General features: G+C 43.6%; 1 protein-coding gene and 1 pseudogene across 1 annotated transcript; one reads left to right on the top strand and one right to left on the bottom strand.

Moving 5' to 3' along the window:
• Positions 1–3,337: 3,337 nt before the first annotated feature.
• LOC118357362 lies at positions 3,338–9,059 on the bottom strand (annotated as a pseudogene).
• A 636-nt stretch (positions 9,060–9,695) lies between these two features.
• C1S (complement C1s) lies at positions 9,696–19,079 on the top strand. The gene is made up of 12 exons (XM_027593907.2): positions 9,696–9,880; positions 10,753–10,918; positions 11,190–11,397; positions 11,533–11,710; positions 12,572–12,697; positions 13,151–13,350; positions 13,555–13,708; positions 14,123–14,238; positions 14,635–14,713; positions 15,378–15,506; positions 16,428–16,502; positions 17,838–19,079. Exons 2-12 carry the CDS (start codon positions 10,896–10,898, stop codon positions 18,635–18,637), a joined length of 2,088 nt encoding a protein of 695 aa, XP_027449708.1. The 5' UTR covers positions 9,696–9,880; positions 10,753–10,895; the 3' UTR covers positions 18,638–19,079.
• The last annotated feature ends 4,005 nt before the right edge of the window (positions 19,080–23,084 follow it).

The following is a 23,084-nucleotide window of genomic DNA, read 5'->3' as shown; positions in this document are numbered from 1 at the left end:
TGGGATCATGACCTGAGCTGAAGGCAGACACTTAACGACTGAGCCACCCAGGCGCCCCGTTAGCCAATGATTCTTATTGGATCCCAGTACCTACTGACATCTGTGAATTCAGGCACAGTACACGGTTATGCCCTAACAACAATGGAACCCTGAATTCGCTCCAACTTAGCCTGTAATGGCTATGCCTGGTATATGGGAAAAGGAAGATTTTGTTGGGAAGATTTGTAAAACACTTCTGGAGTACTCCTTGATTTATTTTGTAACAAGAGTACTTTTCATCATAACACTATTGCTATATGGTGTAATACTCAAATAGAATTTGGAGTTTTGCAACTTTGCAACTCAGATAGAATTGCCTGATGCTAACAAAAATTATACTAATATTGATATTGATGACCAAATGTTTTGGGAGAATTACAACCACTACAAGATGTAATATCTATGGAAACTAACTGGCCAGAGAAATTGTTACAGATAACAGAAAACTTAATTACCGTTTTAAACCAATCAGCTGAAACATATCACAAAGCACAAATAACCAAAGATAAAGAAGATACTCAAATTAACTCAAGATTATCAAAATACCTGCAATGGATTTTTTTTTAAGTCTTCTCTTGTCTTTCTAATTCTGTACCTTTTCCCCATTGGTTGCTTCAAATGTTATTAATTGGATTTTTATTACTATTTCTGTATTTATGTTATGAATGTTACACAAAAGGCAAGGGGAAAAACTCACCACAAAGCACATGTACAATGTTTGCATGACAGTTTGATCTCATTGAAAAAAAAATCAGGTGTAATATTCCCAATTAAAAACCATACTGTTGACCCTCATCCTTACCCCCACATAGACTCCTAGGCCACCTAAATCAGGCCTAGCATCAAGGGACATGATGGACCCATGGCAGATAAGGAATTACCCTGACATCAAGGGACAAAGTAACGATCATGGTTGCTTTCTGCCAGAAGATCATTGATCAAATGGGGCAGAGGGTGGGGTGGGCATGGGGAAGCAGTGAGAAAAAAACTCTCTAAAGGCCCTGATATAAGGGAGGCCAATTTAGATCTCTTTCTAAGTCAACATGACTACATAAACTTTGTTTAAACCAAAAGCCTGATTTAAGGCCTGCCAAGCATCTGCTTTACAAATGAGCAGCCTGAAGGAAAGCCTCCTGTCCTTAAGATGTTGATCAATGCTCCTACTCCCTATATTCTATGATGTTAAAACCCGTGATTCCTGCCTACATATTAATCTATAACTTTTTTGAGAGGTGGTACCTCTGACATATGGATTTATAGCTCTTTATGTAAGAAAGTATATAACCCTGTAAAAACTGTTCATTCCCTGGAGCACTCTCGTCCCTGTGAAAATTGTGTTTCCTGGGCAGCTGTCCTAATTTGGGCTCGAATAAAACTCTCTACTTTCTTCTCGGATTAGAGTGCTTTCTGGCCATTTTCTGTTGACAGAACTATATAGCACTTTGTACTTTATAAGCCATAAGTACATGTACCTTTAATGTTGTAGTTTAGGTGGGAATAGAGGAGTCCTCCCAAATTGGCTTTGTTTCTGTCTTAGTCCATTTGGACTGCCATACCAAAATACCACAGATTGGGTGACTTACAAACAACAGAAATTTACTTCTCACAGTTCTGGGTGCTGGAAGTCCAAGATCAGGGGCCAGCATGGTTGGGTGGGGGCCCTCTTTGGAGTCACAGAATTTTTGTTGTTCTCACATAGGCCTAGGGAGCCATCTGGGGCCTCTCTCTCTCTCTCTCTTCCTCACCCCCTGGGTCTCTTTTAAAAGAGCACTAAGCCCATTCTTTTTTTCTTTTTTTAAGATTTTATTTATTTATTTGTCAGAGAGAGAGAGAGAGAGAGAAAGAGAGCGAGCAAGAGCAAGAGAGAGAGTACAAGCAGGGGGAGCAGCAGAGGCTGAGGGAGAAGCAGGGTCCCTGCTGAGCAAGGAGCCAGATATGGGACTCCATTCCAGGACCCTGGGATCATGACCTGAGCTGAAGGCAGACTCTTAACAGACTGAGCCACCCAGGCATCCCACTAATCCCCTTCCAAAGACCCCCACCTTCTAACACCAGCACATTGGGCATTAGGATTCCCCAACTTGTGAATTTGGCAGGCATAATCAGACTATAGCAGTTACTGCCTCTTGTCAACATTCACTTTCTTTTATCTCTCTCTCCCAGTTACACTTTATTTGTTTTGATATAGCTACACTTGTTTTTTTCTTAGGATTTTTCTTTTTTTTTTAAGATTTAATTAATTTATTTGAAAGAGGGAGAGCAAGAGAGAGAGCACGAGCAGGGAGGAGGGGCAGAGGGAGAGGGAGAAGCAGACTCCGAGCTGAGCTGGGAGCCTGATGTGGGGCTCCATCCCAGGACCCTGGGATCATGACCTGGGCTGAAGGCAGCCACTTAACTGACTGAGCCACCCAGGCATCCCTTCTTAGGATTTATCTATGTCAGAATTTTTCACTATTTGGTTTTACTGAACAATAAATGAATTGGTATTTTGGCAAGCATTGTTTATATTAGAGTTTTTGACAATAATGCAGATACCGTGTATGTTGTAGTGGTGGGATTCTCTTCATGACTCCTGATGTTTCCTTATAGGAATCCTCCTGTAAGGAAGCTGAGATCTACATATGCTACAGAGCCCTGGGGAGATTGTAGCTTTCATATTTGAGTGCCTGGCTAAGGGAGGCAGTGCTAATTTGGCCAATGCCATTCTACATTCAGGGCCAAGGAGGAAATTAAGACTGATCTGGAATCCAAGCAGCTTGTTCACCGGCTGGAGAGTGGCAAAGTCTCAAAAAATTGCTGGGTGGGTTTCAAGGTGATATACGTATTATAGGTAGGCTTGCTGGCATTGCCTCTGCCCTAATTTGTGAAGTTGCTGTAATCTGTTAATGAAATTAAAAAGGGGAAGAAAAACTGGCATCGGGGCATCTGGCAGAAGTATTGGTCCTTAAGGTAAGTGCACAGGCTTCAGAACCTTCAGTAGGAACTGCAGTTTCAAGAATCTACTGAGGATCCTTTCTCCCGCTGAAACAAACATGGGGACCAAGAGAAAGCCTTCCTTCATAGGAAGGCTTTTCAGGTCTTAGAGATTCCATAAAAGCAGCAAAAGCCACTGAATGGAAACCATCTGTCCTCTGCATTGTGGAGTCTGGATTGTAGGCAGAGCTCACCTACCAATGCAGCACTGGGCGCCAGAGGCTTAGGACTAAGGAGGGGACTGGAAATGAAATGTTCCATACAGGAGGACCCCCATGTGGTATGTACAGAATACCCAAAGTAACCTTTTTCTAAATGATTTCTTTCACTTGTGCTTAAGTTCAGGAGCTATGGATTCTGAACGGTTGGCATAAACCTAAGGGCATTAAGGTGAGGTCAAAAACTAAGATTTTTCTCCTTCCCTCAGATACTACTGAATTTCTTCAGTCTTTGGCAACATTAAGTACCGGGTTTTGGAAATATAATTTTAATTTTTTCCTGGGATATCTGCTTTGGGGTCTGGGGATGGCTGTTTTCAGAAATTTTGTGGTTGTGGGGCTGGTATTGTGATATTCTTGTGTCTCATGAACTCTTTGGACTTTTCAAAACTGGACTCAGGAAAGGTTGGCCAGGGAGCTAGTACAGTCTCTGAAACCTTGCAGGAACTAACTCTTGCAGATTTCACACCGTTGTGGTTGAAATCCCCAGAGGGCAACGTTGTGACCGCCGAGCAGCAAGGACAGGAAGGGCGCCCTAGGCACAGCTGGGCCTCGACGTCAGGCTCACTGTCCTTGGTTAGAAAGCGGGCGGCTGTACCTGAGCACAGACACACCCTCTGGGCCCACCAGGAACTTCTCGAAGTTCCAGGAGATGTTGTTACCGCACACGGGAGACCAGGTGATGAACCTGTGGCGAAGAGGGGGTGCGCCTGCGAGCCGTTTCCCTCGCAGGTGGGCTCGAACCCGCCGCGGGGTCGGACGTTCTTGAGGGGATTCAGGATCTCTTCGTTCCTGGCTTTCTCTTGATGTGTGAACGGATTGCGCGGGAAGCCGGGAAGCCGGGAAGCCGAGCGCGACCAAGCCCTGGAGCCCGAGATCCCCGCTGCAGCTCGTTCATCTGGGCGGAGTCCCGGACGGTTGTGCCTAAGAGCGAGGCCACATTCTCCATGACAGCACTTTGTCCCGCAGGGACGCCCGGCTTCCAGGCTCCCCGCAGGCCCGCGGACGTGCAGAGAAGGCCTACACTGAGCGCCGGGCCACCGCTCTGAGCCGAGCGGCGCATAGGGCCGACTATAGGACCAGAGTGCCTATTGTTGGCCTTTCTTAATACCATCATTTAGTCTCATTGCTGAGCTCTGATAGCTATCTTGGTTAACTGAATGTAATCTGGGATGGGAATAGGAGAGGTGAATTTCCATTTCTTGGGTGCAGAATATATTTAACATTAACGTATTGCTCAGTATCATTTTGGGGGCTTCTGGGGCCAGTGGTGCTGAGGGCTCAAAAGAGGAGCAGTGGTTGGCCTTGGGTGAATGGAGCTCTAATTAGATTCCTGATTTTTTCTCCCAGGTAGACTGCCACATCCTTAGTTGATGATATGTTTAATTGTTAAATCTAACAGGTTAAAGAGGAAAAGCCGTGGGAATGTTGGGGGTGGGATGTTTGTACCATCCCTGATAGATCTTTCCTGATGGAGAGAGCGCCATGATATGACTCCATTCCATTTCTCACTTAGCGCTAGGGAGGAAGAGTGACTTATCTAACTGGTAAAGATATGAAGAATAGATGGGCGTGCTGCCTTTACCTTGGTCTTTCTTCCTCTTGGGAGCAAGCTGCCCACAGGGAGCAGATATTCTCTGCTTGAGAAAGCCTTTCCTGGCCCAGTATTGTCCGTGTCTAGAAGGGTAATTCTAATTCTGGGGTTTAATTAGCCACCATTTGGCTTTTACACTAGGCTACTTACTCTATCTTGGCTTTTATTGCTATTAAAGATAATATTTTGAGCTCCATTTGCTGCTTTTGTTTGATTTCTCAATTTCTCTAGAACTTGGAACAGAAAGAGGGATGGTAACTGACATTGTGAATATGATACTTATGATTCTGAGTAACACTAGTGATTATTTTCTAAAATGCCCTTAGGGTATCTGGGTGGCTTGGTTCAGCGTTCTACTCTTGATCTCAGCTCAGGGTTGTGAGTTCAAGCCCTGCATTGGGCTCCACGCTGGGTGTGGAGGCTACTTAAAAAAAAAAAGAAAAGAAAATCTGGGGCGCCTGGGTGGTTCAGTTGGTGAAGTGTCCAGCTCTTGATTTTGGCTCAGGTCATCATCTCAGGGTTGTGGGATTGAGCCCCGCACTGGGGTCTGTGATCAGTGCAGAGTCTGCTTCTCCCTCTCCTTCTCCCTCCCTCTCCCTTGGCTCCTTCCCCTGCTCTCTCTCTCTTTCTCAAATAAATAAATAAATAAACAAATTAATTAATTAATTAATAAAATCTTTTAAAAAGTCCCTTTCATGTTTATACACATGTGTGTTAGTTACATTTAATACTAACATGTAAGGTTCTAATTTCTGGTTTGTGTATTAGCATTATCACATCAGCTGGGGTTCAGATGACCCTGAGGGTGACAATAAGCAACATCATGTTTATGACTCCCCATGAATCTGAGCAGATTATGTAACAGTTTCAAAGCTGTCACTCTAAGAGGTCTTGGCTTGAGTTCTTGCTAAAGTGGGGAAGGTGGCAGGGCCCAGAGATGCCATAACATGTGTGATTTGTTGTCTTCTTGAGATTTAGAGAGAAAAATGAAATATTGTAGTTGGATGGCAAAATTGAAGAGGTGAAGTCAAAACACACATGAGGGTAGGAGAGAGTCACTAACTTTTCCAGTGAGTGTTGAATTCAGAAGACAAAGAAGAAGCAAGCCTGGATAATTTGGTAAGATGCTCTCTTTTTTGTGCTGTGTACTGAGGCAGGCTGGGAAGCTCTTGAGGAGACGGGTGCTGCTACTGCTGCTGGTGGTGTTTGGAGGTGACGTTGTTGTTTATTGATGAAGGGCTTACTTAGCACTAGATATATGCTGATATATATCTATATGCTAGGTATTAGATATCTAATCATGGCTACTGTAGGTCCTGATGTTACAGGATTGCGAGGTTCTTGTCTCATGGAGTCAGAGAAGGAATCTCACGGGCACAAAAGGGTGAAGTGAAGTGAAAGTTTGTTAAGTCAAGGTGAGAGCAAAAAGGGAAGAGAAAAGCTCCCTAGAGTGAGAGGGGTCCCTAATGGGTGGCCACTGTGGGCTGTTGCTGGAGTCTTATTGAGAACTGACTGGGAAGACTGTGGCCTTGAGATTCTTGTGCCGTCTTGGTTTGAGCAAGGACTACTGACAACATCCTTAATGGCTCACTTCTCTGAGGTCTGGTCATGTTCTGTGATTACAATGTAGCTGCAAACAAAACAAAACAAAACAAAAACAAATAAAACACGCTCCCTAACATGCAGGGCCAGGTGGTCTGCTTTGTTCCCTTATCTCTGGTTTTGTACACCTCAGCATTTCTCCACATTTGGGATTTCTGCGAGCCTAGTCAGGGGAGTCAGTGGCCTCCTATATCTCTCTGCCTATTCCTTAACCCTTTCCTTAGTCACTGACAATGATAGCTGTGTCTGAGGGAAGTGAGATCTATCTATCTATCTATCTATATATGTATGTTAAAGATTTTATTTGTTTACTTGTCAGAGAGCAAGAGAGAGCACAAGCAGGGGGAGCAGCAGGGCAGAGGGAGAAGCAGGCTTCCCGCTGAGCAGGGAGCCCGATTCAGGACTCGATCTCAGGACCCTGGGATCACGACCTGAGCCAGAGGCAGACACTTAGCCAACTGAGCCACCCAGGCGTCCCTGAGGGAGATGATATTATCCCCATTTTACACACGATAAAGCTGGAGCTCCGAGGGATTAAGTAACTTTTCCAAGGTCACACTCCCAAAAGCTGCTAGTAAATGGTCTGAATTCATTGGCTCATTCAGTCAGTCATTTCTCAGATACTCACTGAGCATGTTGTATCAGCCATTGTTCTTAGTTGCAGGCAATGGAAACCAACTCTGGTAGATATGAGCAGAAGAGGAATTTGTTAAAGGGATCCTGGACTGACTGCTCAGAGAAATGCTGGGAGCACTGGAGTGCCAAGTGTGGAAGCTTCACAGCAGGAACAATGGTCAGAATACGGCTGCCTTGGGGCGCCTGGGTGGCTCAGTCGGTTAAGCGTCTGCCTTCGGCTCAGGTCATGATCCCACAGTTCTGGGATCGAGCCCTGCATATGGCTCTTTGCTCAGTGGGGAGCCTGCTTCTCCCTCTCCCTCTGAGTGCCACTCCCCCTGCTTGTGTTTGCTCACGCTCTCTCTCTCTGACAAATAAATAAATAAAATCTTAAAAAAAAAAAAAAGAATATGGCTGCCTCTGCTGCCCTGTCTTTGCTAGGCCCTAGACACTTCAGCTTGTGACGCTCACCCACTGGACAGTGGAAGCTGCTTGTGAGCACTGCTTCCTCCCTCATCTTTTTTTTTCTTTTTTTAAAGATTTATTTATTTATTAGAGAGAGAGCATACATGTGCGTCAGTGGGGGGAGGGGCAGAGGGAGAGAGAATCCTGAAGCAGAATCCCCACTGAGTGCAGAGCCTGTTGAGGGGCTCAGTCCCAGGACCCTAAGATCATGACCTGGGCTGAAATCAAGAGGTGGCTGCCCAACTGACTGAGCCACCCAGGTGCCCCGGTCTCTTTCCTCTTCCTGCAGCCCCCACTGTCCCCAGAGGCTCCATAGTCCCTGCTTCTTGGTATGACAACCTCTGGATTCAAGGCCTAGGCAGATGCCTCTGATGAGTGGAGCATGAGTGCATGGGCCTGGTCCAGAGCTGCTGGAGTGGGGAGCAACACACTTCCTGCACTTGCATCTTCTCTCCTGGGAGGTGGGCTCTATTCCCAATCATACGATGAGGAACTCTCCAAATGTCGTAAAGACATTCAAACCCTGGGCAGCCAAAGGAACACCAAACAGTCATATGTACATCTACTATACGAATGACACAGCTAGACATGGTGGAGAATGCAGAGATGAATCAGACCCTGAACCCGCCTTCAGAGACCTTATTGACTCATAATTCTCTTCCTTTCAATGTGCACATTTATTTGGCACCATAGTTTGCAAAGTTCTTTCACTCTCACTATTTCATTAGATCCTTCTGACAGCCATGTAAGCAGGCAGAACTGATGTTATCTCCATTTTATACTTGAAGAAGCTAAAAAGTTAGGGAATGAGCCAGTCCTCTGACTCCAGGCCCAGTGCTGAGTGAGTCAACCAGCAATTAATTCCAAGGCATGTGGTTTCCCCATTTTTTAAAAAAGATTCTATTTATTTATTTGAGAGAGAGAGCGATCGGGGGGGGGGGCGGGTTAGAAGGAGAGGGAGAAGCAGGCTCCCCGCTGAGCAGGGAGCCCAACTCGGGGGCTGGATCCAGGACCCCAGGATCATGACCTGAGCTGAAGACTGACCCTAACCCATTGAGCCACCCAGGCGCGCTTCCCCTGACATTTTAACGCTCCTGAAATCAGGAGGCATCTTATCATCAATGGTATATCGTAGATTAATTGGCAGCCTAATTCCTAGTGGCATGTAAACTAAGGGAGCATCTTCAATTGTTAAGGTGTAGATTCACTGGAATGCAAGTCACTAGATAAGGGTAGGAAGTAAAGTAATAAGGGACATAAAGGTAAGCCAAGAGATCAGGGAAGATTTTGTGGGGGGATCGTACAGCCCACCATCCCTCTGTCCCTTATCTACAACTCTGAATTCCAAAAGGCTTCCCCCCACCCCCCAAGTTTGGCACCAAAACTCATTTGTCAGCAAAACCTGACCTGAACTGATGTGAAGTAATTTATAACCATAAGGGATATGTAAATATAATATATAATTATAACCAAATAATAATTTTAATTATTCTACTTACCATGAAGATCAGTATGCGTAGCAGCAGAAATATTAATGTTTGATAATGGAGCATTATTCCAGCCCCTCGAGGGGAGGGAGAGGAGGAGGTGTTACCTAATATTGGGTCCATGTACTGCACTGTCTTTTTAAAATCTGTAAAATTCTGAATCTTGAAACTCATTTAGACCCAAGGGTTATGGATGAGGGACTCTGGATTGTACCTGACCTGGGGCTTGATTGGTGGATAGAATTTAGATGTTTGGAGATGTGGAGGGGATTTTAGGAAGAGGAAGAGCATCATCCCACACCAGCTTAGGTCTAGGTCTAAGTCATTATCCAACCGTTAAATTTGCTTTAAGAGCAGAGATGACTGGCATCTCTCCCTTAAGTTGTGATTCATACATTGTTGGAGGGTTGGACATTCTGGGTTTGGCTTTTTCCCCCACAGTATTAATCCCCTCCTTTTCCCACAAATCACCTGACTTCTCTGAAAGCTCTAACACACCCTTTGGCTGGAAGAGAACATTAAGCAATCGGTGGAATTCCCCACTCCTTCTTTCTCCCCCTGGAGCCCTGGATGGAGGGACCTTGGGCCTGACCAGAAGTATGCAATTCTTGTTTCAAAAGCAGAGGGAGCTCCAAGATCAAGGCTGAGTTACCCTTTCCCTTGTCATGGTCTCCCAGCCCCCTCTTTGTTTAGATCAGGGAATTTCAGACATGCACACTGGGATAGAGAATCATATGAAGAGAACCGGGACAGGGAGGCCGGCGGAATTCCTGCAGAGGGAGCGACCAGGCCCGGTGCTGCTCTCCCTGGGAGCTGGCAGGGTCGCCCAGCATGTCCATTGGCACGAGAGAAGGGACTGACCCACTTGTTGCCATCCGCTTCTGAAGGTAAAAACCTTAAAAACTGAAGAGCAGAGCTTTGGTGGAAGAAAAAGAAAGGCAGAGAACTTCACATGGGAAGGTTTTGGGCAAAGATCGAGGGCTGGAAGGAGCAAAGTAAAAGAAGGCAGAATATAGGTTGCCCTCCCCCTTTTCCTCGCGGTTACCCCACTACTTACCATCATTTCCAGGGTTAGAAACATTTTTGGCAAGACTCTCTGAGGAACTATGGAAAGATATCTCATCTTTTTTAATAAAGGAAAAAACCCCAAACCCTGGAGAATTAACGTAGGAAATTGAGGGGATACATTTCCTTTCCTTTCTTTGTGTGTTTCTTGTCATTCAGCTGCCCTTTGTCTCATTCCCCACCCAACCCTGTCTCAGACCACTTCTCCCAAGGTCGCTGCCTTCCCCTAGTAAAAGAAGCTCATCCTTCCATCAGTGGTCGTGGGGGAGAACCGACAGAAATATGTGCACTAATAACCATAGTAAAGAGAGCTGGTATGAAGTGATCAAGGGGATCTTTGCCAAAAGAGGAGGGAGAAATGTCCTAGGTGGCTAGTCATGATGGGGAAAGGCTCCTGAAAACCTGAGTGGAAATGGGGATATTGTTTTGTGAGGGCAGGAAAGAGACTGATAGAGTGGGGACAGGGGTCACTGGTGGGGGTGAGGGAGGAGGAGGAAGAAAATTGGGAGAAAGCGCTCATGTTTTTTTTTGGAGAAAAGCTGGGAGAAGATCCAGAGAAGCAATGGGAGAAGGATAAGATCTAGCTTTAGTCTAGAAAGTGAATTGCAATGGAACCAGGGAGGGTATGAGATGACAGGCATCCTGTGCTGATCAGTGTATTGCTTTGTTTAACCTGTGTCTTACTCTTATGAAGGTGACACCGAACCCCCAGGTGACCCCCATCACCAAAGCAGGTGCCTGTGTTTGTTTGACAAATACAGCCAGCCCGGCCACCCCTTTGCTCCAAAGTCCAGAGGTTCAGAGAGCCAGGAGCTAGAGGCGTGCTCTTCACCAGGGATGAACAAATTGCCAGAGATGTGGTAAGTGATCACGAGTCTACAGAGATGTACATGGACTCTAGTCCCTTTATCTGCTCTAGAAAACAGCTCAGATCTGAAGCTCAGGTTTTGGTTTGACGTAGGCCTTTTTGCTCTATTCCAGCCTAAGCTCCTCCTCGCATGTGCTGTTGCCCTCCTCCCTTCTACCTATTTCCCTCCCTTTCCCCTCCCTTCTACCCAAGACAAATGCTAGGGCACTGCACTAGTCTGCCAGTACCTGGGTCACCCCCATCTCCATATGTTGTTTTTTCAGGTGCATTGTCCTGTTTTCCCTTTTGGCATCCGTTGATGCTGAGCCGACTATGTATGGGCAGATCCTGTCCCCTAACTATCCTCAGGCATACCCCAATGAGATAGAGAAATCTTGGGATATAGAAGTTCCTGAAGGGTATGGGATCCATCTCTACTTCACCCATCTGGACATAGAACTGTCAGAGAACTGTGCATACGACTCAGTGCAGGTATATTATAATAAGCATATAAAGGATAGGGCTGGGTTGGTGGTGGTGGAATGTTCTATTCTTTCTGTCCCCTTCTCTGACCTCCAATGCCAACAATATTACCCTTTCTCAGCTTCCTTTTGACTCTTTTCTTAGATAATGTCAGGAGACTTTGAAGAAGGGAAACTATGTGGACAGAGGACCAGCAAGAATCCCAACTCCCCAATTGTGGAAGAGTTCCAAGTGCCATACAATAAACTCCAGGTGATCTTTAAGTCAGACTTCTCCAATGAAGAGCGTTTCACTGGGTTTGCTGCATACTATGTTGCTGTAGGTAAGGCTCACCGTTCTCTATGTTCCTTAGTGATCCAGCCAAAAGATTAGAAGCAGAACAAACACTGAGCGATTCTGTGACTAAGGATTCTGTTTATAATTATAACTCTTATGAAGTGTTGACTGGACTTGGGTATGTCCATGAATTGCCTTTGTGAAATTCAAACACAAGATTGTATCTCAGAGATGATAATGGTAAAAATAGGTAATAGATAGTAACTTACTGAGAACCACTATAAATTGGGCACTGTATTAGGAATTTTACCTATATTAACTTATCTTCACCTCAGCTCTTCAAGGTAAGTATAATGATCTCCACTTAAAGATAAAGAAAGTGAGGACTAGGGAAGTTAAGTAACTTGCCAAGAATCACACGAGGAATGCATGATATTCAAACCCATCCAATGGCAAACAAACCTTCAAATTCTGCATGCTTCTACACCTAACTCCAGGTTAAAGTGAAGTTAGAACATCTCGTAAAGCTAAACTATTATTCGGATTTGACAGAAATACCCAAATCCTCTAAAGTGGTAAGTGTACTGATTGCACTTCCCCTCAGAAGACATTTAACCATGTTTAGCCTATAGAGTGTTGTCTCTGGAACCGAAATGCTCTGTTTGTGAGAAAGGCCAAGGGTCTCTGGCATTGAGAGCTCCCTTATAGCCATGCAATGGCAGGGCTCAACTCCAGAATCAGAATCATGGAGAGTAATATAGAATAAAACCATCCTGAAATACGATTCGTTCATTCATGTTAGCAATAGGCCTTTCCTAATTTTTCTTACCCTTGTAGTTTTGGGTTTAAACTCATTCTTACTTCTCGGTCTTTGTTCTTGACTTCAATCTTTCTCTACTTTTTCTAGATATAAATGAGTGCACAGACTTTGCAGATGCCCCTTGTAGCCACTTCTGCAACAACTTCATTGGTGGTTACTTCTGCTCCTGCCCCCCAGAATACTTCCTCCATGATGATATGAAGAATTGTGGAGGTGAGCTTGGCATCAAGTGGGGGGCATGTTCCCTGGTATTTGGAATGGCTTGAGGCTTCCCAGTTATAGCTTTGTTGACCCTTCCAATTTTGACTAGCTTCAGCCTTGCTTTGGCATCTGTCTTTAGTTACCCAAAAGCTGTGGGGGAGCCACAAGAGTGGAGGAAGACAAGCCTACAGGGTCAAGTTAAATAATTGGAGAGGAGAGATAGATGCCTGTGAAGAGTCTACCTGGGACTGTTCATAACCATGAGGGGCTCTATCATAAGCAATGTGATGGAAACCCAGAAGGCATTGGGTATCTCTATTGATTTGTATCGGGTGTGTAATTGTGGCATGTGGGCTCCAGTCAGGGATGCTCAGTTCATGAGAAGAGTCATAGAATGGGGCAGGATCTCCTTTCCTTGACCCTATATTTCATTCCTCTTTTTTTTTTTTTCTTTTTCTCCCTTAGTCAATTGCAGTGGGGATGTATTCACTACACTGATTGGGGAGATTGCAAGTCCCAATTATCCCAATCCATACCCAGAGAACTCAAGGTGTGACTATCAGATCCTGTTGGAGGAGGGATACCAAGTGGTGGTGACTATGCAGAGAGAAGATTTTGATGTGGAACCAGCTGATTCGAAGGGCCACTGCCCTGACAGTTTACTTGTGCGTGATGATTAGTTATCCTCCCAACTCACACAGAGAGATTTCTCCTCAAAGACAAGCTGTCTTTCTTTCTGTCCCCTCTTTTCTTCCCCTCCTTCTTATTTTATGTTTCTTTCATTACCTCCTTTACTTTTATCCCCTCCATTTTACCTCTTTCTTTTAGTTCTTTCTCTCTGCTGATTTCATCATTTCATTTCTTTTCAGTTTGTTGCAAGAGACAAGCAGTTTGGTCCTTACTGTGGTAATGGATTCTCTGAGCCACTAAATATTGAAACCAAGAGTAACACTCTTAATGTCATCTTCCAAACGGACCAAACAGGGCAAAAAAAGGGCTGGAAACTTCGTTACCATGGAGATCGTGAGTAACCTAGAAGTTGCTCTTTGGTGTTACCAAAGTCCCTGGACAATGTAAGATCCAAACAGGTAGATTGTTATATGGCTAGGTATCCTGAGAGACTTCACTTCTTCAGCAAGATCTAAACCTGTCAGTGGTTGTAAAAATGCCTGAAACTCTAGGAATCCTTTAACTGGGCTTGCAGGTGCAGACAACTTGGGGTGGTTAGTTAGTATGTACTAACATGGCTGGGTGGGTGGAACTGGCTCAATGACTTCCTGGAGTATGGGCAATACCATATTATTTTAGACATCTCCATTGGGATGTTAGGCCTCAGGATTAAGGACTACCGAATGATTTCAGAAAGTGTGAGGATGATATAAATAGAATAGAGTTTCTCCAACTCTTTGGTAATTTTCTTTTTCTGTCCTTTCCAAGCAATTCCTTGTCCCAAAGAAGTCACTGCCAATTCTGTTTGGGAGCCTGAGAAAGCAAAATATGTGTTCAAAGATGTGGTAAAGATAACCTGTCTGGAAGGGTTTGAAGTTGTACAGGTAAAGTACTATTAGGGTCTTCTCCCTAATCCTTACATCAGGATGAGCATACTGGAATTGTCTAATGGTTTACTGAATGTCCTTGTTTGAGCAAAGTTTAACACATTTTCCACAAACAGAACACCTCAGGATCTTTAGTCCTTCCTTGTGAGTCATGGCCAGATTGACACTTTCCTTCTGCCTTTAGTCTTCCTGGGGAAGGGGATTTGATATGCTGGGGCAAAGTTGTCTTTTAGCCTTAACTTCTGGGTGCTTTGGGTCATTCTACTAAGATGTCCCCAAGCTTCTTGTGGTCAGGACTCCTCATTGATCCAAGACCAGAGATCAATTTCATTTTTGACTTTGATTTCCCATATCTCTCCTTATAAATTAATGGTGGTGTGTATTATTCTCCAGGGAAGTGTTGGCTTGACATCTTTCTATTCTACTTGTCAAAGTAATGGAAAGTGGAGTAATTCCAAACTGAAATGTCAACGTATGTATTTTTTTAAAAATGGGACTCTTTTCCCCCCTTTTGATGGGAATTAAAAGATCAGTTCATCAAGATTCAAATTCATATTTTCCTCTTAGGCTTGTGAGAGAGGGGGTTGGGTTTCTTTTAAGATTTTATTTATTTATTTGACAGAGAGAGAAAGCACAAGCAGGGGGAGCAGGAGGGGGAGACGCAGGCTCCCCGCTGAGCAGGAAGCCTGTTGCATGAACCCTGGGATCATGACCTGAGCCAAAGGCAGACGCTTAATCGACTGAGCCACCCAGGCACCCCATGGATTTTGTTTCTGAAGGGAAGCCATCCATGAAGGGCCAGCCCAGATTTGGTCCTAGACTGGGAAGACTAGCAGGTTTCTTTCAAAGAAAGAGGCCATGGGATTGGTAGAGTTAGTAGAACTATAGAAGTCCATTCCCGGCTTCTGCAGGGTCCTCCACCAACCCCTGAGAAGCAGGTTCCTCCTTGTAGCTTTCAAGGGCCTATCTGAATTGGCAGGACTCAGTGGTCTAGGGAGATTCATCTCAGGTGCACTTATGGACGTGGGGGGTGGGAAGGAGTGAGGGACACGGCTGGGAGGATGAAACTGGCTCAGTGACCCTTCCTAGTAGGATGTAACTATCCTAACCATCACTCTCCTGCTTTCTTCTTGTAGCTGTGGACTGTGGCTCTCCTGAACCCATTCAGAATGGTAAAGTTGAAGATCCAGAACATACTTTATTTGGTTCTGTCATTCATTACACTTGTGAGGAGCCATATTATTTCATGGAAGATGAAGAAAGCGGTAGGTTTCTTTGACTAGAGAAAAGAGGAGAAAGAATAAGAGTGCTGGAAAGGGAATAGAACAATCTTTCTGGGTTGGAAGAGAGTTTGGAGAGAAATGAAGGATGGGATGGACTTTATCCTCTTGGCTTAGTCTAAAGATACAGTTTTCCTGTGGGGATATAGGATCATCCATAGGGAATAACAGAAGTCACTGAGCTCAGCTTCACAACTATGGCAGAAATTCCCCCTACAATATCCATTTTCATGTGGTTACTCAGCTTTTGACCAATTATTTAATGTAGAACACACAGGAGTAATGCTTCCAGTGTCAAGTCACCAATACTATGTGACTGACTTTCTCAATGGAGAGGCCTTATTAGTACTAGATGAAGGACTGGAAAAGGCACAATATGTACCACTTCATTGCTTTTAATTTATTATTATTTTTAAAGATTTATTTATTTATTTTAGACAGAGAGAGAGAGAGAGAGAGAGAGAGAGAGAGAGAGAGAGAGACAGCATGAGTGGGAGGGACAGAGGGAGAGGGAGAGAGAATGTCAAGCTGAGCACAGAGCCTGTCATGGGGCTCGATCTCATGACTCTGAGATCATGACCTGAGCCGAAACCAAGAGTGGGACCCTTAACCGATTGTGCCACCCAGGCGCCCCACTTTTAATTTAATTTAATTTATTTTCCCACTTGAAACATTTTTCTAATTTCTGCCATAACCCTCTTCTGCTTTGGAAACTGTTTCTTCCCCTCCCTTGGCAGGATAGAGGCCAGAGGCATTGTGTAGAGGGTGTCCTCAAGATTCTTTTCTAGTTGATTTGATTTGATCCCTTCCCCAAATCTCAGAGGAGTTGAGGCTCTGCATGAAAGAGGGAATGGAACAGAGGAGATGTGGTGGTGAGTGTGTCCTGTGTCCCTTGTGCTATTCCAGGAGAGTATCACTGCGCTGGCAACGGGAGCTGGGTGAACAAATTGCTGGGTGCGGAGCTGCCAAAATGTGTTCCAGGTAATGAGGGCTCAATCTCGGGGACAGACCATAGACGCAGGTGCCGGTGTATGGGGCCACTCTCTGAAAGTAGCTGCAGTCCTCTTGGGAAAGGACTTAACCTGGGTCTAGCAGAGTCTAGTCTAGAGGTAGAGACAACACTGGGCTGGGCGGGGTGGGGGGGGGGGCTGCCAGGGCCTTGGGGAATTCCTCCCACACTGAGTCAGGCCCACTGACAGGAAATAGAAAGTTAGCCAGTGACGATATCAGATTCGGGGCCAGTTAGGTTTGGTAATGTAGCTGTAGTAAGGGGATGTAGAATTGCTAAAAACAGGACCTGAAAAGTGAGAGTGAGGAATCCACACACAGAAACAAGACCAATTGACTAGCCCAGTTATTATGTAAAAAGTTATCTGGCAACAGTCTATCTGGCATCAAGAAATGAGTTGCAGACAGATCAGAATTGGATAGAAGAAGGCTTTCAGGCAAAGCCAGAATAATAATAATGTCCTGGTAGTAACAACTAGGGGCTGAGCTAGTTAATTGCATTTATTATCTCATTCCAGTCCTTGCAACAACCCTTTGAGATATGATTAGTTCCATTTCACAGATGAGTGAACTGAGTACAAGTTCACAGAGTTAGTAAGAGGCAGGAGTAGACTTTGAACCCAGGTCTGTCTGGGTCCAAAGACTTTTACGCTCACCTCAGCGTCTATTCATGCTGATTGCTGAGCGATTTAGGTAAGCTGACCTCATCTGGAATAAAATTCCATTTTAGTTGTATTTGGTAATGGCAAAGTGATCAAATCTGCAATCAGTGGGGAATGAGATGAAAGAGGAAAGAAGAAAACCCTCTCTTTGTCCTACTTCCATGGACTGCTAGGAGGGACTCAGCTGCAATTAGGACTTCAGTAAAGAAGGCGATAAACACTCCATGGGGCATCAGGAGAAGGTGGGATGTTGCCTCCTCCACCATCATATGAGGTTTCTTTCCCATATGAGGAAAGAATTTCCCAGCACTGTTTTCAGTTGGGCCCCTGTCCCCATGGGCTGAAGTGCGCCTCTAGAGGGGCTGTTCATAGTGTGAGACACTAGCTCATTTGGACTCAGGAAGTCACATTCTGCTTCAGTTTAACCAGTCTCTCCCACAAGCCTGCCTGTGGCTTTGGAAAAGTGAGATGTCTGGTGATTTCATTCAGGATGAATCTGGTACTGAGATGGTTGACCAAATACAGGGTTGGCTATATCGTGCTAGAGGATTCTGACACCTGGCAGGTTTTTGAGTGGTTGGAGGATTTGCAGGAGGCCAGCAATTTATTTCTTGCTCTCTCTCCTCCTGTTCTTGTTCCTTCCTAGTGTGTGGTGTTCCCAGTAAGCCCTTTAGAGGAACACAGAGGATATTTGGAGGAATCATTGCAGAGATTCAAAATTTCCCCTGGCAAGTCTTCTTTTCAAACCCATGGGCTGGTGGGGTTCTCATCGATGAGTACTGGGTGCTGACAGCTGCTCATGTCGTGGAGGGAAACCGTGACCCAGTAATGTACGTTGGGTCCACCTCAGTGGTCACCTCAGAACTGGCAAAAGCCCAGATGCTCACTGCTGAGCGTGTAATTATTCATCCGGGTTGGGAATTCCTGGATGCCCCAGAAACACGAAAGAATTTCAACAATGACATTGCACTTGTGCAGCTGAAAGAGCCAGTGAAAATGGGGCCCACTGTCTCCCCCATCTGCCTGCCAGGCACCTCCTCAGAATACAACCCCTCAGTGGGAGACCTGGGACTGATCTCAGGCTGGGGCCGAACAAAGGTAAGAGATCACGTGATCCTGCTCCGAGGGGCAATGTTACCCGTTGCTCCCTTAGAAAAGTGCCGGGAGGTGAAAGGCAAAAATGTCAAAGTGGATATAAATTCCTATGTTTTCACTAATAATATGATCTGTGCTGGAGGAGAGAAGGGTGTTGATAGCTGTGAAGGGGACAGTGGTGGAGCCTTTGCTCTACGGGTTCCCAATGAAGAGACCCCCAAATTCTATGTAGCTGGTCTGGTGTCCTGGGGCCCCCAGTGTGGAACGTATGGAATCTACACACGAGTGCAGAACTACATTGACTGGATAATGAAGACAATACAGGAAAATAGTACCCCCAGAATGGACTAACCCATACATACACCACCAGCCTCTCCAAGGGCTATGACCAATCTGTTGCTTTCTGTTCCTCTCAATATTCCCATTATTTCACCATGATTGAGAGAAGACTTGGGAGTATGATTTAAATAGAACTTGATTATTGGGATACCTAGCTGGAAGTAGTGTTTGATCATTACATCGTATTGGTCATTTGGTGTGGTCTGAATCTGTGGGGTTCTCTCCCTTGAATTCCAACTATGGGTAACAACATGAGAAAGGTACTCCTATCTTGCACTGTTCCATAGGGAGTCCCCTTTTCTGATGATTGCCTGATGTTACAGTTCTGACTCTGAAATTTATTGCTGGGCATACCCTTGATTTTTTTGTTTCCTCTTTACCTGTTTGAAGTTCCATTTACTTTATCATACTCAGTGTCTACTATCTACTTGTAATAAATCATGGTTATAACCCAGTTCTGGCTGACTTGTCTTATTCCGCATCAAGACCTGAGCCCCAGAGAAGGGTGATGAAAGGCTGTGGCATGGAGATTCAGGCATCTAGCATCTAGCAGTTCATATTGAATTGTCGTGAAAACAGGGAATTCAGATTTTCTCCTCTCTTCCAGTTGAGATTTATTGTGGGTCAGCATGAACATCATCAACACAAGGTGCCATATTTTGCTTTTGAAACTTAGGAAACAAACCTGAACCTCATTCAGAAGTCCGCATACAGAATTGGCTGTTTAAGATCTTTAAGTATAAAATTTTGAGGTATAAGTTGTTTCGATGTCTTCTGAAAATTAATTTTCTTTTAATACATTTGTATAATTTTTTTTGTATAATACACTATTACAACTTAATAAAAAGAAAAAAAAAGAAATTGAACATGCTCTCATCTGCTTTCCTCGTGGTTTTGATCAATTTGTCGGTCAGGCAACAATGTCTTCTCCAGGTTAAACTGTGCCAGGACGTTACAGCTGAAAATTCTGGTGAGGATGGACCCAAAAACTCTCTCTTCTATTTTTTTCCCTTCTATTTTTTTCCCCAAGGGAATGGAAATTAAAAAAAAAAAAACCTTCTTTCTCACCACAAATTGATTAGTAGTGAAAAATGGCCACACAATTGAGACTTAAGTATTTTTAAACTGTGGACAGGAGGCCTCTTTAGGGTGGCAGTGGCCCCAACCAGGTGTCTTATGAAAGCCATGGACTGAGAGTAAGAGTAGGAGTTCAGGAAGACTCTGGTCTGTTGGATGGGACATGAGGCTTTCAGGAGAGGAGTTTTTACCAGAAGCCAAAAGGTGGGTATTTGGGGCCCATCAGGAAAGGACTTTGATTTTTCGTAGACCCAAAGGGCTAAGTTCAACAGTTGACCTTAAACTGAAGGTTAACACATGATGAAGTAAACAGAACTGTAATCGAAAGTTCTGAAGAATCAAAGGAGTATTATAATAAGGAACCTTGGAAGGACTGTGTCAAGTCAACCAAGCAGCGTAAAGCCGTTTACATTATTCCTTGACTGTGTACCTCATAACCACTTTTGTCTACCTGCCTGTCATTACATATGCAATGGAATTGACAGTATAAGCTGGATTACAATGTTTTGGGTGGGGGAAGGGTGATTCCTCTAGAGAAAAAAAGAATTGGAAAAAATACTAAGAAACTTCCTCATGATGTAGAAACTTTCTTTTTTAAATAATTGAAATAATAGAAAAAAATAACCTGGAATCAGACAAGCAGCAGATAAAGGAAATCCATCTATGCCAGGATCTTCAGTCTATTTGGGTTATTCCTTTGCAGGTGACCTGGGGTATTAGTGACAGTATCCCCTCATTGTTACTGCCTTATGCAGTAGGATGGTTATGGTTAACTTTACTACAAGATCATTTCCCTGAGTGAATGGCAGAGAGGGGTTCTAAATGAATCATCATCAGAGACTTCAGAGCTGGGAAGGACTCATCACCAAGGCCTTGAAGGGCTAGAGAATCACTGATTGTGACTTAAAGGGTATCAATCATATTGCCTCATGCGTCACTTGGGAACAATGTGTGTCTGCTTCACCTGAAACTCAGGAAAAGACAACTTTTAAAAGCGGGTGAATTGTCACATTTCTTTGGTCAGAAGAAAATGGGCTGGCGGATCAGTTTCTCATGCCAGGGTGAAAAGGTGGTATCCAGGGGCCAAGAAGACTTAATGGAAGGAAACTAATTGAAACTGGACTAGCACGGAAGGCACTGGCAGGATTTTGGGACCCTCTAAAGTTGCTTTTTGTGGGACACCTTGAATCAACAACATATTCTGTAGAAATGTGACATTACATTTTCCGCATGCTTGTTTTTTTAAACTAAAAATAAAAAGCTGTTTTTTTCAGCGCTATTGAGGTATAATTGACAAAATGGTAAAATATTTAAAGTATGCAATGTGATGATTTCATATACATATATATTGTGAAAGGATCCCCCATCACATTCATTAATTCATTACCTCACATGTGTACCCTTAATAATATTGTTTTGGGTGAGAACACTTTAGGTTCGAGTCTCTTAGCAAATTTCAATTATATGATATTGTGTTATCAACTATAGTCACCATGTTATGCATTAGATCCTCAGACTTTATTCATCTTGTAACTGAAAGCTTTTACCTTTTTACTGACCTCTCCCTATTTCCCCTACACCTCACCCACTGGCAACCACTTTTCTACTCTCTGTTTCTGTGAGTTTGACTTGAAAAAAAAAGATCTTTTTTTTTTTTTGAGATTCAACATAAAAGCAATACTATGCAGTATTTGCCTTTCTCTGTCTGGTTTATTTCACTTAGCATAATGCTTTCCAGATTTGTCCATATTGTCACAAATGACAGGATTTCCTTTTTTAAAAAGCTGAATAGGGGCGCCTGGGTGGCTCTGTTGGTTAAGTGTCTGCCTTCAGCTTGGGTCATGATCTCAGGGTCCTGGATTGAGCCCTGCATTGGGCTCAACTTTCAGTGGTGAGTCTGCTTCTCTCTCTCTCTCTGTGCTCTCTCTTGCTTTCGCTCTCTCTTAAATAAATACAATCTTTTTTTTAAATAAAAAGCTGAATAATACTCCATTGTATGTCATATACACCATATTTTCTTGATCCATTCACCTCTTAACAGACACTTAGGTTGTTTCTATACCTTGGCTCTTGTGAATAATGCTGCAAAGAACATGGGAGTGCAGATATCTCTTTGAGATAATGGTTTAGTTTCTTTTGAATATATACCCTGAGGGGGGTACTCCTGGATCATATGTATTTTTATTTTTAAGTACTTGAAAAACCTCCATACTGTTTTTCATAGTGGTTGTACCAGTTTACATTCCCAACAATAGTGAACAAGTGTTCCCTTTTCTCATATCCTTGCCAGTATTTGTTATCTTTTGTCTTTTTTTCATAGCCATCCTAACAGATTTGAGGTGATATTTAATTGTGGTTTTGATTTGCATCTCCCTGATGATTAGTGATATGATGCTGAGCACCTTTTCATGTACCTGAGGGTCATTTATATGTCTTCTCTGGAAAAATGTCTATTCAGGTCCTTTGCCCATTTCAAAATTAGGTTATTTCCCTTTTTGCTATTGAGTTGTACGAGTTCCCTGTCTATTTTGGATATTAACCCCTATTGGATATGTGGTTTGCAAATATTTTCTTCCATTCTGTAGTTTGCCTTTTCATTTTGTTGATGCTTTCTTTTGCTGAGCAGAAGATTTTTAGTTTGAAGTAGTCCCACTTGCTTATATTTGCTTTTGTTGCCTTTGCTTTTGGTGTCAAATCAAAAAAGTCATTGCCAAGATCAATGTCAAGGAGCTTACCCCTTATATTTTCTTCTAGGTGATTTATGGTTTTAGGTCTTATGCTCAAGTCCTTAGGATTAAAGACCTTTTTTTTCAGTTGATTTTTGTGTATGGTGTAAGACAATGGCCTAGTTTTATTGTTTTGCATATGGCAATCCAGTTTTCCCAACATCATCTATTGAAGAGACTATCTTTTTCCCATTGTGTGTTTTTGGCTCCTTTTTAAAAGCTTAATTGGCCATATGCGTGGGTTTATTTCTGGGTTCTCTATTTTGTGCCATTGATCTATGTGTTTGTGTTTATGCCAATACCATACTATTTTAATTACTATAGCTTTGTAATATAGTTTGAAACCAGGAAGTGTGGTGTTCCAACTTTGTCCTTCTTTCTCAAGATTGCTTTGGATATTCAGGATCTTTTGTGGTTTCGCATAAATTTTAAGATTGTTTTTTTCTGTTCTGTGAAAAATGCCATTGGAATTTTGATAGGGATTACAATGACTCTATAGAAGGCTTTGGGTAGTAAGAACACTTTAACAATATTAATTCTTCTAGTCCATGAGCATGGAATAGCTTTCTATTTATTTTTATCTTCTTCATTTTCTTTCATCAGTGTTTTATAGTTTTCAGTGTATAGATCTTTCACCTAAGTAGGTTTATTCCTAA

The sequence above is a fragment of the Zalophus californianus genome, chromosome 9 (genome assembly GCF_009762305.2).
Source record: "Zalophus californianus isolate mZalCal1 chromosome 9, mZalCal1.pri.v2, whole genome shotgun sequence".
NCBI lineage: Eukaryota > Metazoa > Chordata > Mammalia > Carnivora > Otariidae > Zalophus > Zalophus californianus.
Note: the sequence above shows the minus strand (reverse complement) of the source record. Positions and strands in the feature narration are given on the sequence as shown.

Coding starts and splice junctions, on each gene's coding strand:
- C1S (XM_027593907.2), top strand. CDS start 10,896: ATGAACAAATTGCCAGAGATGTG. Junction 13,351..13,554: donor ACTGCCCTGACAGTTTACTT/GTGCGTGATGAT, acceptor ATTTCTTTTCAG/TTTGTTGCAAGAGACAAGCA. Junction 14,714..15,377: donor TTCCAAACTGAAATGTCAAC/GTATGTATTTTT, acceptor TTCTTCTTGTAG/CTGTGGACTGTGGCTCTCCT.